Below are 14,491 nucleotides of genomic sequence, written 5' to 3'. Positions count from 1 at the left end.
AAGCTGTGATTTCCATTAGGAAGAGAATGGTCACCTCCATTACTTTCAATGGCAGAAACTGCAATTACTTCTACACCACCCTAATATGTTGAAAGAAGAGATCCATGGGAATGGAGGCTGCCAGGGTTGTCTTTGTCAGGTTCTGGTCTCCCAAGATAAATGCATACCTGTAGTGGGCTAGAAAGGGGAATACTTAGGATCAGAACACCTGAGTTAGGTGCTGTTGGCAGTCACTGACCTTGCCCAGGCTGGTCTTGCTGAACTTCTCCTCCCCCTTGTAAAATGGCAGTTATGGAGCACTGGTACTGTGTGCTGAGCTTTGTGTCTGCTTTCTGACTTGAACCCTATAACAGCCCCAAGAAGGGCTAGTAATAGCTTTCTGTTATATAAACACATTTTAATAGGGAAATCACTCCTGTAGTTCTGTTTTAAAAGATATAAATTAGTATCAGTGAAGCCTGTCTCCCCTCTGATCCTTGACATTCTAGTGGTTCCATGAAGCAGATAGTTTTACCAGTTATTAGTGTATCATTCTAGAGACATTTTATGCTTACAGAGGCAAATTATATTCCTCTTTTTTTTGCATGATCAGTAATGTAGCATAAACACGCTTGCTTTCCCAATACTATCTCTTGGCAGTTGTTTAGTTCACAACGTGAAAAAACACTTTGATTTTTTTTACTGGTGCCTTGTATCCCATTGAGTGGCATACCATGATTTATTTCATTTATCTCCATTGATGGAAGTGTAGGTTATGTCTGTTTTGGGGTATTACAAATAATGTAGTGAGTAGCATTGTAAATATATGTCATTTAATATTTATATGGATCTGTCTGAGAATAAATTCCTAAAGTGGAATTGCTGGTTAAAGGGATTATGGATTTACAATTTTAGAGATACTGCCAAACCATCTTCTCTGTGCAGGTGGTACCAGTGTGCCCTCCCACCAACAGCATGTGAATGTGCCTGATGCCCGAGTCACCAACAAAGTCTTAGAAAGTTTTGTTATCTTTGCCAGTCTGAAAAGGTGAAAAAATCAGAGAAGTTTGTAGGACTCCTTATAGAGGAATTTCTTTGCCTGTGGCATGAATTGCCAGCGTATGTTCTGTGTTTGTCATATTTGGCTTGTGACTTTATTTTGAGTTTTGCTGTGCAGAATTTTAAAAGGTTTGGGTGGTTGATATCAACAAGCTTCTTTTTGAGCGTCTAGGTTTAGTATAATCCTTCAGAAAGGCTTTTCCAACTCTTAAATCATTTTTTTAAATTTTTTGCAGAGATTTTTCTAGATTTTAAGAGTTTTACTTTTAAATAATTGTATCTTTCAGCTGAAATATATCCTAGTGCAAAACATCAGGGACATTTTCATGTTAATATGAGGAGACAAATCTTAAGGAATTTGTTTAAGGTTACAAAGTTTGCACATGGTAAAGCTAAGAGTCAAACCTAGGACTCTTGAATCTCATGCAGGACTGTCTGAATCCCAAACTCAAGCTCCTATGATAGGACCTGCCATATATTATGACTTGTAGGATTATTGTGAACATTAATGAGCAAAGTTAAAAGTGTGTGTGTGTGGTGGGTGTAGGGGATAGATGGATGTTTTCTTCAAACCATGGCACCCCTACTGATGGTTGCCTTCGTCCTGATTATTGTTATCATGTGCTGAGCACGAGGTTTTGCTGGTCTTTCGTGCACTTTTGTCTTCATACTTTTCCCTTCCTGTTCCATCCAGGTTCACAGAATGATTGCAGAGTTCAAGCTGATCCCCGGACTCAATAATTTGTTTGACAAGCTGATTTGGAGGAAGCATTCAGCATCTTCCCTTGTCCTTCATGGTCACAACCAGAACTGTGACTGTAGCCCGGTAAGCAGGAGGCCCCTGGAAACACATGGGGCCTCACTTGCTTGGAGTAGTTGTTTCAAGACCTTCTGCCTACCCTTTGACCTTTTTTCCTTTGGGAGTAGAGCAGAAACTAAAAGTCATATTTTATAGTCCCCTAATTGGAAGGTACCTTGGAGTAGGATCTGAGTGAGCCCCGCTCCCCACCCTAACCTGTGCAGAAATCCCTTTTAAGATATTCCTAGGCCGGGCGCAGTAACTCACGCCTGTAATCTCAGCACTTTGGGAGGCCAAAGCGGGCAGATCACTTGAGGTCAAGAGTTCGAGGCCAGCCTGGCCAGCATGGGGAAACCCCGTCTCACTAGTGTAAGAGACATTTGTGTCTCTCACTGAAAATATAAAAATTACTGGGCGCGGTGGCTCACGCCTGTAATCCCAGCACTTTGGGAGGCCGAGGCGGGTGGATCACGAGGTCAAGAGATCGAGACCATCCTGGTCAACATGGTGAAACCCCGTCTCTACTAAAAATACAAAAAATTAGCTGGGCGTGGTGGCACGTGCCTGTAATCCCAGCTACTCGGGAGGCTGAGGCAGGAGAATTGCCTGAACCCAGGAGGCGGAGGTTGCAGTGAGCCAAGATCGCGCCATTGCACTCCAGCCTGGGTAACAAGAGCGAAACTCTGTCTCAAAAAAAAAAAAAAAGAAAATATAAAAATTAGCCGAGGAGTTGGAGGTTGCAGTGAGCTAGGATCACACTACTGCACTCCAGCCTGGACAGCAGAGTGAGACTGTGCCTCCAAAAAAAAAAAAAGTTCCTGCCTGGGGCCCTCTAACTTCCCCCTGTACATCTCTGCTATGGGGATCTCATTTCACTGCAGGCAGGGGACTGCCCACTACATGAGCTACCAGCATGCTTTTCTTTATTTGCTGTTTTATCCTCTTGTAATTTTCAGCCATCTATAGGACCATGCTCCACCAATGGTCCCCATCAAAAAAGGGCTTTGGGGCCAGGTGTAGTGGCTCACACCTGTAATCCCAGCACTTTGAGAGGCTGAGGTGAGCAGATCACTTGAGGTCAGGAGTTAGAGACCAGCTTGACCAACATGGTGAAACCCCATTTCTACTAAAAATACAAAAATTATCTGGGTGTGGTGGCGCATGCCTCTAATCCCAGCTACTTGGGAGGCTGAGGTGGGAGAATCGCTTGAACCTGAGAGTTGGAGTTTGCAGTGAGCTGTGGTCAAGCCACTGCACTCTAGCCTGAGTGACAGAGCAAAGACTCTGTCTCACACACAAAAAAGGGATTTTGGATGCTTTGGTTTTTTGACCCCAAGAACTCTCCTTTACCTTGTGTCTGTCACAGTCCCCTTGAGAGAGCTCTGAACTGTGCATTTGAAGGCTTGTTGGAAGAGCTTGAATGAATCACTGAATCTCTGAGTCTCTGTTTTCTTGGGAAAGGAGGATAATACTCTTTGCCCTACTGGCCCCTGCCTACCAGCACAGCAGCCTGCCTACCAGCACGAGAAGGAAAGTGCTCTGGACCTAAAAGTGCCACACAGCCATCAGAGTCCACTGCCTTGGGGACCCCCCTCTCTTCACTGCACTCTGGGGACTTCCTCAGTGACCTGTCTTCTACTTTATCATTTGAATTTTTAATTTCAAGCAAATATATTTTGCATTTCTAGATGTTCTGTCTGGCTCAATTCAGAAACTGCTTGGCCATGATGTTATTGTCTTTCTTCTGTTGCATATTCTGTCTTTAATCATTTTTAAAATACTTTTCTTCAGGTCTCTTTTGATTGCTCATGGGGTACTAATGCTGTTGTTTGGGTCTTCAGACCTCAGGGTGGAGTGCTGCCTTGTGTTCTGTAATGTCTGTGGAGAGGCCACCTTCAGTGGGGCCAGTTTTCCCCACGGGCACCTGTGTAGCCTCAGCTCGGGAGGCATTTCTACAGGGCACTTTTGTTTTTGTCTGCCAGGTATGTTGGGGTACAGCTGTCCCACAGCCAGTTTTCATATTGATTGTCTTGGCCCTACTGCCCCAGTAATGTGAGCCCAGGGTTTTTGCAGCTCTTGGGAGGCCCCCTTCACCTGCCAGCAGCACCCTGGCAGAGCCAGGCTTCTTTGCCAGCTCCCTGGGCTGGTGGGTCAGGCCTTTCTAACCCTTCTCTCACCAAGTATACTTGTTCCCCAGGCCTTACAGGGACTTGAGACCTTGTCTGGTCCCTGCTGGGCATTAGAACCCAAGACTTAGTCTTGTCTCCACCTCGCCACTGCCCGCAGCTGCTGAGTATCAGTTCCTTGGCTCACTACTCCAAACTCCTCAGTCCTTTCTTCATTTTTGATTCCTATGGACTTCCCCACCTCCTCCCCACACCTGTTTTTGTTGGGGAGCGGGGGTTGTTTGTTTTTTGTTTTTTGAACAGAGTCTCCATCACCCAGGCTGACGTGCAGTCAGTGGTGTGATCTCTGCTTACTGCAACCTCTGCTTCCCAGGTTCAACTGATTATCCCACCTCAACCTCCCAAGTAGCTGGAATTACAGGCACGGTAACCATGCCTGACTGATTTTTGTATTTTGAGTAGAGACAGGGTTTGCCGTGTTGCCCAGGCTGATCTCAAGCTCCTGACCTCAAGCAGTCTGCCCACCTCGGCCTCCCAAAGTGCTGGGATTATAGGTGTAAGCCACTATGCTCAGCCTTATTTTTTATTGAGTGTGCTGGCATGTTTTTAGCAGGAAGTGGGCCACATTAGCTGAATCTGCTGTTGATCAGATGTGGAAGTGAACAGATGGTTTTCTAACTAAAGCAAAGTCCTCATGGTGCCTGTGGACCGGAGGGTTAGAGAAGCAGGCTCTCACCAGAGTGTCTGCTTGTTTTATTTTGGAGCCTTGTGACTATGGTTTTAACATTGAGGCTGTGTATGTGTTTCAGGACATCACCTTGAAGATACAGTTTTTGAGGCTTCTTCAGAGCTTCAGCGACCACCATGAGTAAGTACAAGTGTGTGCAAGGAGAGTCACTGGGCTATCTTCTGAAGGCCCCCATCTTTTTGTCTGGTCCCTGGCCTCAGCACGAGAGGAGTCCCTGGAGCTGGTGGAAGTCCACCGTCCCCTCCATGTTAGCTGGTGTGACACTGAAGTAGGAGTTGCCATCTGTCCAACCTTCCTTAGGGCAGGCACTGCCCCTGAGCTTTCTTTTAACCCTCGCAGCTACCCCAAGACGTGAATATGGAAGTCGTTGGCCCCTTATTACCTTTGGAATCAATGGATCTTTCAACCAACTGCCCCTCTGAAGCAAGAGTGGACAGCGTAGCTATTCCCAAGGGCCAGCAGGAACCTCAGACAGGCAGAGGCAGCTGATTATTTATTGAGCAGATGGGGGATTCTTCCCTCCACAAGGATGTGTGCTCCCTTTCATTTTTCTTTAAATATATTCTGCCCTCATTTATTTTTTAACCTTCAATGAAGAATGTACAAGGAAAATTACTCTCTGCTGTAAGGAAAACAGTGCAGGAAGTGAGTGACTGGCATGCAGGAAGGGGCTGACTAGAAGCTGATCCTTGACCTTGGCATTAGGGAGACGATGTGGTGGGGACATCATCTTGTGAGCCAGAATTTTATGAGCTCAGCTCCAGCCAGCTGCATGTGCATAGGAAACTGGGCCCACTGTTGCATAACTTCTGATTTTTTCTGCCAAGGAAAGCCAGAAATGAAGATTTATGTGAAAGGTCCTGATTTTTAAATGTTGGTTGAAATTTTGTTTAAAAACTTGCATTGGAGCTAACAGAACATGCCCAGAGGCAGCTGTGGCCCAGGGCACCTCCATCGTATGTAACCGTCCTCTTTGAGGACTTTTCTGGCTAAAAGCCAAAGAAGGGCTCCAGGAAGTATGTTGACCTTCTGAAAAATGGCACCACGTTTGTTATGGAACTGCACTGTTTTGCCTGAGGAAGTAAGTCTCTGACTTTCATCAGACTTTTCAATCTGAGTACTCTGTGGAATGTCAGGGTGAATGCCAACAGCCATGATCCCTGCTCTCATGAAGGGCAGGGTCTGAAACGGAGACAATCATTTATCAGAGGATTCTGCCGCTGAGCATGAGTGGTGAATCGAGGTGGTATCCAGGAAGAGAGGAGCGAGGTCTGTGAAAGGACATTTGACAGGGTCCAGAACTGGCCAGAGAGGACACTCAGGCACTCTCTCCTACAGAAGTGGCTTGTCAGCGCCAAGACCTAAGGGTCGGCTTGTAGTGAATTGAGTGAACAAACATGTGAGAGGGTGAATGTTCTAGCCAGAAGTCCCTGAGTCAGGGAGGACCAGTGTGGCCAGCAGATGGGAGTGATGTGGGCTTTGCTCTAGGCTGGGCTACACAGGGCCTTGTGGGTCACATTCACAGGCCTGGATTTTATATACAGACAGTCCATCGCTTAGGATTTTTCAACTTTACAATGGTACAGAAGTAGAATTTTGATCTTTTCCTGGGCTAATGATACACAGTTTACGCGGTCACCAAGGTAGACAGCCAGTACTCTGCGCTGTGCCTGCCATGTTGCCAGTGATCATGCCCAAGTGTAGGCTGTCATTGTTCTGAGCACATTCCAGGTAGGCTGGGCTAAGCTATGAGGTTCAGTAGGTTAGATGTATTAAATGGGTTTTCTTCTTGTTGTTTTTTTCCAAGACAGAGTCTTGTTCTGTTTCCCAGGCTGGAGTGCAGTGGTGCAGTCTTGGCTCACTGCAACCTCCGCCTTCCAGGTTCAAGTGATTCTCCTACCTCACCCTCCCGAGTAACGGGGAGTACAGGCGTGCACCACTATGCCCAGCTAATTTTTTATGTTTTTAGTAGAGGCGGGGTTTCACCATGTTGGCCAGGCTGGTCTCGAACTCCTGACCTTGTGATCCGCCCACCTTGGCTTTCCAAGGTGCTGGGATTATAGGCGTGAGCCACCATGCCTGGACTAAATGTGTTTTCAGCTTACGATGTTTTCAAATATGATGGGTTTATCGGGATATAACCCCCTCCTAAGCCAGAAAATGTCTGTGTTTTAAACGCAGTGAGAAGCCGTGGAAGTGTTTTCACCAGGAGAGACAGGATCAGAGCCCAGATTCTGAGGATCACTTTGGACCCTGTGTGATAACTCAGTTCCAGTGGGATACCTTTTAGGGAGCTAGTGTCCTGGGAGCACAGGACCCAGCAGTGACAGGTTGAATGGCAAGCTGGGTGTCAGTGTCAGGGGTGTCAAACAGTTGACCAGGCCTCTGTGATGTGTGACTGGTGGCTGATGGGACGCTGCAGCAGGGCCAGTCTTGAGTATGATTGTACATGTTGAGGTGCTGGTGCCTTTGAGAAAACAAGCAGAAATGTAGGCAAAGAGAAAGGCCCAGAGCTACTGAAGGAAGGGGCCTTGTCAGTGAATGTGGCAGGCAGAAGTTGGGGGTTAGGGGCAAGGAGAGATTCCACAGCCTAAGAGCCCAGACTTCTCCTGCGAGTGCTGGCTGGAGTGAGAGGTGCTGGAGGAAAGTGCCTGGTGGCTTCTCAGATTCTCTCTGCAGGAAGTGGGCAGGAGACCCTGCAGTATCCCAGTGCTGACCCAGCAGCCTCAATTCCTACCCTTTACCACTTCTAACCATTTTGTTTCAGGAACAAGTACCTGTTACTCAATAACCAGGAGCTGAACGAACTCAGTGCCATCTCTCTCAAGGCCAACATCCCTGAGGTGGAAGCTGTCCTCAACACCGACAGGTGAGTGCAGGCGGTGCAGCTTTTCCCTCAGCCTGTCCTGGCTGCCCACATTCCCTGGGGGCTCACAGGTGAGCACAGGCAGGCATGCATGCGTGTCCTCTCTCACATGTAGCTCTTGTGTACCAGGCACTGTATTCCTGTCACCTGCATTTTCTCATTGGAGCCTCACAGCAGCCCTAGAAGGGATGCCCCATCAGTACCCGCATTTTACAGTGAGGGAGCAGAGCCTCAGAGAGGTCACCTGCCAGAAGTCATGTGTGCTCCGCACTGTCCTCCCTTGTCTTGTGCATTCAGCACCTTTGCTGATGTGCTCCTTTCTTGTCTGGTGACATCTGCAGCCAAGCAGGACGGACAGAAGCCTGTTACTGGCTGCCGACTGTTAGGCAGTGTTACCTGGGTTAGATTCACCTCACCTTCTAAAGCCAGGCAACGGGGGCCAGTTGCACAGGCGTCATAGGACAGTGGATTTTATCCAACAACAGCTATAATTTCCCAACCTTTTTTGATTTTGTTGTTGTTATTTTGTTTTTTAGACACAGGTTCTTGCTCTGTCCCTCAGGCTGCAGAGCAATGGTGTAGTCATAGCACACTGCAGCCACAAACTTCTGAGCTCAAGTGATCCTCCTGCCTCAGCCTTCCAAGTAGCTGGGACTACAAGTGTGGGCCAACATGCCCAGCTAGTGTTTTAACTTTTTTTTTTTTTTGGAGATGGGGTCTCACTGTGTTGCCCAGGCTGGTCTCAAACTTCTGGCCTCAAGTGAGCCTCCCAAAGTCTGGAGGTTACAGGTGTGAGCCACCACTCCTTACCTCCTAACCTTTTTTTCTAAGGCAGCAGAATGCTTCATTCAAATAAAATCATCCCGTCCTGCCGTGATGTCTGTAGTAGATCACAGTAGAGCTGCTCTATTTGAAGGGCCCAGACTCCTGCCTGCTTGGCCTTCTTCCTTCCCCCATGATGTGGCCTGAGTTATTTCTTCATCTCTTGCCTTTGCTTCATAGACTGGGAAGCTGAGGCCTGGAGTTGTGGGCACTTGCCAAAGGCCAGCTGAAAGTGAACCTCGGGCAGGGAGTACGCTGGGCCCCACCCTGTTGGCACAGTCTTTGCCCCATTTGGCAGACTGTCGTGGACTGTTTCAACACACTTTTGGTATAAACAGCCCTCTAGCAGTTCTGGGCCATGTCTGACTGTGGATGTGTTTCTGGCCTGGGAGGGAAAGCTGGCCTGAGATGTGGTAGGAGTGCATTTGTGGTTGTAATTCTGTGGCTGCAGGGGTCTCCTGGGCTCCGGACCCAGCTGGTGCAGGGAAATGTCCCCATAGTTTTTCCCCACCTAAGCCAGCAGAGTGACCTACCCCCAAGGCTCCTGGCAGCCTCTCGGATCTGTCACCAGTGTCTGTCTCTTCTATTTCAGGAGTTTGGTGTGTGATGGGAAGAGGGGATTATTAACTCGTCTGCTGCAGGTCATGAAGAAGGAGCCAGCAGAGTCATCTTTCAGGTGGGTCTGGGGACAAGTACCTGCCAATTCTGCGGGGCCCCAAGCCAGGTGTTTCTCAGGAGGTTAGGAATACCTCCTTTAGTCACCAGAGTCCATTCCTGAGGCACAGTTTCTGCTGGAGAGAGGTAGTTTGACTGCCATCTTGCCCTGTGTTGACTCGCAGGTATATGGGAGCTTCTGCTCCAGCCCACAGTGAGCGAGCATTCACCAAGCACCTGTTCTGTGCTGGTGCTGCATGGGTGGGACAGAACTAGGATATGGGCTCTGCCACAAATTCCCTAGAGCTGTGCTATTTCAATGCAGCGTAGAAAGGAATGGAGCCAGGGTTGGCCTGGGAGCTGGAGGAGCAAAGGCAAGCCTCTTCCGCTGCTAGGGGTAGGGGCTGGGTGAGTACAGGGAGGCCTTCTCTGAGGTCCTTAGACACATCTCAGATTAGGCTTGAGGTCCATGGACAGGTGGAGTTCCATCAGGGCTGGGTGTGAGCTGTCCAGAGGCTTCATGCCCACATGGACCTTTGTCACTTCAGTGCCCTGTCCAAACTCCCTGTAATGGATCCCCGCTGTGCCCTCTAGGCCCCTCAGTCAGCATTAGCCATCACTCCTCTAGGCCAGCCCATCATCTGTGAGCCCAGTGGCCTGTCTGCACGTGTCTGTCAGCTTCCCTCACACATTCCTGGCCCCTCAGTTGCACATCCTCCCATTCTTCTGAAAGGGCAAAGCCTAGAGTCTGTTTTTGTGTGGGACTTGCAGGAGCCAGCCCTTCTATCCCAGATGGCACCTTCTCTGTGACACAGCCCCTTCCAGACAGACCCAGATAGACTTTTCCACTGAGCTGGCACCTCTGTGAGGATGGGGTGCTGCTCACACCCCATGTGATGGGGACACTGCTGTGTCCCCAAGCCCAGGATGAAGCCTGATGCTTGGTAGATGTTCAGTAAATGTCTGTTGAGTACATGAAAAGGCAACAAACATGTCCCAACCCCTTGGGGAATTGAACATGAGCCAGAAGAGGGCAGCCTTAGCCACCTGAGCCAATATTTGGGTTGCAGGTTTTGGCAAGCTCGGGCTGTGGAGAGTTTCCTCCGAGGGACCACTTCCTATGCAGACCAGATGTTCCTGCTGAAGCGAGGCCTCCTGGAGGTATGGTCTGGAGGAACCAGGGTCTTGGGTTCCATCTTCCTAGCCCATGCACTGCTGTCCTGTCCTGACCCCCAAACAGTTCATCAGGAGCAGACCAAATCTTTCGACTTGTAAATGCCGGTGCAGGTTGCCCTAGTGTTTGCCCTGGGTTTCCAACTGTGGGTTTCCCATGGGTGTTTAAGGGGTGACGGATTTGGGAGGTGGCCAGGCCATGCAGGAGGGTGAGAGTTTAGTTACCCAGCAAGGCATTTTGATTCTGAGGATATCTTGATAGTAAATTTTCCTTTATTGAATAATGGTCTTCAGAAAAAGTAAAACTTAGAGTAAAATGGCCAAAGTTATCATTAGTCTTTAAAAAAACAATTTTTTTATATGGACAAGAAACCGACCCATGAATTATAAAATCCATGTGGAAAAGAATTGATCCAAACCAATGTAACATCAAGAAAATGTAGAAAACTTTATAAAGGAGTTAAATTGGATTTATTCTCTTGATGAAAACTCAATATTTTGGTATAAACTTTATTTAAACAACTTCATAAACACAAACCATGGGGTCAGAATGTGTCCTCTGCTTTTAAATTCTGTCCTTCATTTACTTGAATGACCTCAGTGCTTAGGCAGTGGCCCATGTTAGACCTGGTGACAGCAGCTCCCCTCACCTGGGAGCTGAGCATCCCGCCATCTTGGTGACCACAGAACAGGTCACAGGCTTCAGCTGTATGCCCTGAGCAGGGGAGAGATTGTGCCACATTCCCAGTCTGCTCCACCTCCTGGTGAGGTCTGTCGGGCCTGGTCCTGTCCTTGGAGCTACCAGCGTCCTCAGACAATAATCTAGACAGGGTTGCAGCTTCCCTCACCAGGATGCTGGCTCAAAGCAAATGCATGACCTGAGCTCCATGCCAGGCCCTGGGGTGGCGGTGGTGGGGTGGGGGCAGCCGTCCCAGGGCCTGGCATGGAGCTCAGAGCATGTATTTGCTTTGAGCCAGCATCCTGGTGAGGGAACCAGGATGAAAACTCAATATTTTCGCAGCTTCACCCTCTCCCTCCTCACCCAGCTTCACCCTCTCCCTCCTCACCCAGCACATCCTTTACTGCATTGTGGACAGCGAGTGCAAGTCAAGGGATGTACTCCAGAGTTACTTTGACCTCCTGGGGGAGCTGATGAAGTTCAACGTTGATGCATTCAAGAGATTCAATAAATACATCAACACCGATGCAAAGGTAAAGTTAACCCAGGGCTCTGTGGAGTGTGCTGGGTTGTCCAGAAGTTTTCTTGGAGTCCTGGTCTGCCAGTCTTCAGGCACAGGTTTTAAATTAGAGACTACAGGGGAGAATGGGCAGTCTTTGGCAGACATTCATCAGAACCTGCTCTGCCTGGCACTGTGCTAGACCCTGGGAATGCAGGGATGAAAACCGGGGCCGCCTGTGGGTAGAGATTGAAGGTAGGAATGGGTGGGTTGTGCCCCTGCTGTGATGCAGCATGGTGGGTGCCATGGTGGGAGCCGCTGGAGGGAGGGACTGGCCCTGGTGTGTTAGGCTCACTGGGTGTGTGTGACAGAAACCCAGCTCAGGCTGACTGGAGTAAGATCAGAAGTAAAAACTAGTGGAGTCTAGCACCCTTCAGTGTGAAACCACTGGCCAGAATGTCGGATCTGTGCTGAACTCTGGGGGGTGCCTTTAATACCGGGGTAATGAGACAGGTACTGAAGCTCGTCTGAGCCTCTGTCTTCCTATCTGAAGCAGTAGGGCTGGTGGAGGTCGCTCCTGCCCCTTGCAGTGACTGTTCCCCCGGGCTGTGGCCGTCGCTGTCGCTGGCAGCAGCCCACCGCCCACCATGAGCTTGGTTTCTGCTGCAGTTCCAGGTATTCCTGAAGCAGATCAACAGTTCCCTGGTGGACTCCAACATGCTGGTGCGCTGTGTCACTCTGTCCCTGGACCGATTTGAAAACCAGGTGGATATGAAAGGTACATGAAAGCCAGGCTGTTAAGGCAAGTCACACAGGGTGAGAGCACTGGCATCAGACACCCTGTCTCCAGCAGGGGGACAAGAATGACTGAGGGCCTGCACCAGATGCCCATGTGGCCGGCCTGACCTCAAGGTGGCAGCTCCCAGGGCGATTTGCCTTGCTGCTTTGATGTTTCACTGTTGTTCGTGCTTCCTTTAATGAGCAGGTACAACACTTTAACAAGGTGAAAAACCATTGTTGCTAGCAAAATGCAGAAAACAAACCAAAAAAAGACCTTCCTGTTCTGGGCTGGTATTGCCTGGCATGATGAGTTGGTTCCTTGGTCCTCAGTGCCCTGTGGTGCAGTGGGCATCTGAACTCACCCGGACTTGCCCACACACTTCCGTGTGTATGTGCACGTGGGTACTTTTTTTTCCTAGGAGAGGGCCTGTGGCATCCAGCAGATTCTCTTGAGGGTTTGTGACTCCTCCGCCAAAAAAAAAGTCAGGCACTTGTTCCTTATCACCGTCACTGTCATTGATAGCAAGAAGTATCCTGGTTGGTAATTTAGCTGTTTGCCTCCTTTTTCTGCCCCAGAGGGTCTGTTTCAGGGGAACAGCCACACAGAGTTTGGTACCTTTGGCTGTTGCCCCGCCTCCCGATTGTGTGGGAAGCAGTCGCTCCAATGCTAGTGGATGGAGCAGAACCTGTGCCTTGTGGTCTCAGCCCTGGGCCAGACTTACCCGAGAGCTGGTGTGGAAAACCAGTTGCGCCAGGAGCTCTGCAGGAGGATTTGAACTTTTCCATTGTTTTTCTTAATGTAGTGTCATGGATTCTTCTTCCTGTGGAGGAAACTCTCCTGTGTGTGCTATAGAGGGAGTCTGGAGCCAGGTCAGGGAGGGCTGAGGGAGAGCTGCCCTGAGCTTGGTTCTGGAGGATGAGGTGTGGGGCACTCCTGGGGACTGTGAGAACACGGGCTTTGCCTGGTGGCAGGACAGCTGGAGGTTCCTCTTCCTGCCGCAGTCAGCTTTCATTGCAGCTGTTTTGATGATGAGCTCCCAGCCTTAGAGTCAGGACCCAAGCAGGGCTTGACTAGAGGCCTGGGCAGCCCAGCCACTGAGCCTGAGCGTGACCTGCTGCGCACCCTTACCTCCCTCTGCAGTTGCCGAGGTCCTGTCCGAGTGCCGCCTGCTTGCCTACATAGCCCAGGTGCCCACGCAGATGTCCTTCCTCTTCCGCCTCATCAACATCATCCATGTGCAGACGCTGACCCAGGTGAGAGGCCCTGGTGGGGAAGGTTGATTAGAAACCAGTTCATTTGTCCTGGAGCCCAGCAGGTTTCTGTCTCCCACCCTCACTCCAGAAACGCATCTCCGGGGATCCAGCGAATCTTCCGAGGACTGTCCTCGGAAGGAATCAGTGCCCCATAGAATGGACGGGGCCTAAGGAGGGCTAGCAAGTCCCTTCAGGTCCAGGCTGACTCCCAGGCCAGCGCTCTCCCTGCCTCCCCCATGTCCATGTCCCTCACCCCTCCTGCCATGCTGAGCTTTGGAATAGGACCTGGGGTTGCCCAGCTCCCTCACCAAACAGTCATGCAGCCTTTCCTTCTCTGAGCCTCACCCCTCTTCTAAAGTGGAGGTGATCCTAGCACCTCTTAGAGGTGGTCTTTGGTTCCATATTGAGGTAAGGCCCGCCCTCCGTGGGGAGTGCATGGTGAGTGGGGCAGAATTCTTCCCCACCAAGGCGCACAGGCTAGTGCTGATGAATGGCACTTCTGAAGGGGGATGACCATCCCTAACTCATGCACCCAGCCCTGCCTGGGGATGGACCTTTCGGAGGAAGTGATGCTTCAGCTGAGGTCTGGAGTGGGACATGTTGCCCTCAGGTAGGGTGGGAGGTGGGCGTGCCGAACAGGAAGGTGCTCAGGCCAGGTGCTGGGGCCCCCTTCCCCCAATCCTATCGCACATCTGTGTAGGGAAGAGCTCTGTCGGTGGCCCGAGGCCTGGGGCCACTCTCCTGCTTGCCTGGTGGCTGCCCAGGTTCACCAAGGGCCACTGGGGCTACCACCAGCCCCTGACCTGGCGGGCCTGTGGCCTTGCAGGAGAACGTCAGCTGCCTCAACACCAGCCTGGTGATCCTGATGTTGGCCCGACGGAAAGAGCGGCTGCCCCTGTACCTGCGGCTGCTGCAGCGGATGGAGCACAGCAAGAAGTACCCTGGCTTCCTGCTCAACAACTTCCACAACCTGCTGCGCTTCTGGCAACAGCACTACCTGCACAAGGACAAGGACAGCACCTGCCTAGAGAACGTGAGTGCCTCACCCCTCCA

General features: G+C 50.1%; 1 protein-coding gene across 4 annotated transcripts in view; it reads left to right on the top strand.

Annotated features, from left to right (window-relative positions):
- The window catches only part of TRPC4AP (transient receptor potential cation channel subfamily C member 4 associated protein), an 81,941-nt gene that overhangs the window by 66,514 nt on the left and 936 nt on the right, over positions 1-14,491 (top strand). For all 4 annotated transcript variants that reach the window (XM_012455131.2, XM_012455130.2, XM_064382338.1 and 1 more), the window contains 9 exons: positions 1,733-1,864; positions 4,773-4,831; positions 7,479-7,580; positions 8,992-9,075; positions 10,124-10,214; positions 11,298-11,438; positions 12,074-12,182; positions 13,326-13,438; positions 14,265-14,471. In XM_012455131.2, the coding sequence (XP_012310554.1) occupies positions 1,733-1,864; positions 4,773-4,831; positions 7,479-7,580; positions 8,992-9,075; positions 10,124-10,214; positions 11,298-11,438; positions 12,074-12,182; positions 13,326-13,438; positions 14,265-14,471 (1,038 nt within the window). The remainder of the gene's footprint in view (positions 1-1,732; positions 1,865-4,772; positions 4,832-7,478; positions 7,581-8,991; positions 9,076-10,123; positions 10,215-11,297; positions 11,439-12,073; positions 12,183-13,325; positions 13,439-14,264; positions 14,472-14,491) is intronic.

This window comes from Aotus nancymaae, unplaced genomic scaffold (assembly GCF_030222135.1).
Source record: "Aotus nancymaae isolate 86718 unplaced genomic scaffold, 86718_ANA_hifiasm-v0.15.2.pri h1tg000029l, whole genome shotgun sequence".
Lineage (NCBI taxonomy): Eukaryota > Metazoa > Chordata > Mammalia > Primates > Aotidae > Aotus > Aotus nancymaae.
Note: the sequence above shows the minus strand (reverse complement) of the source record. Positions and strands in the feature narration are given on the sequence as shown.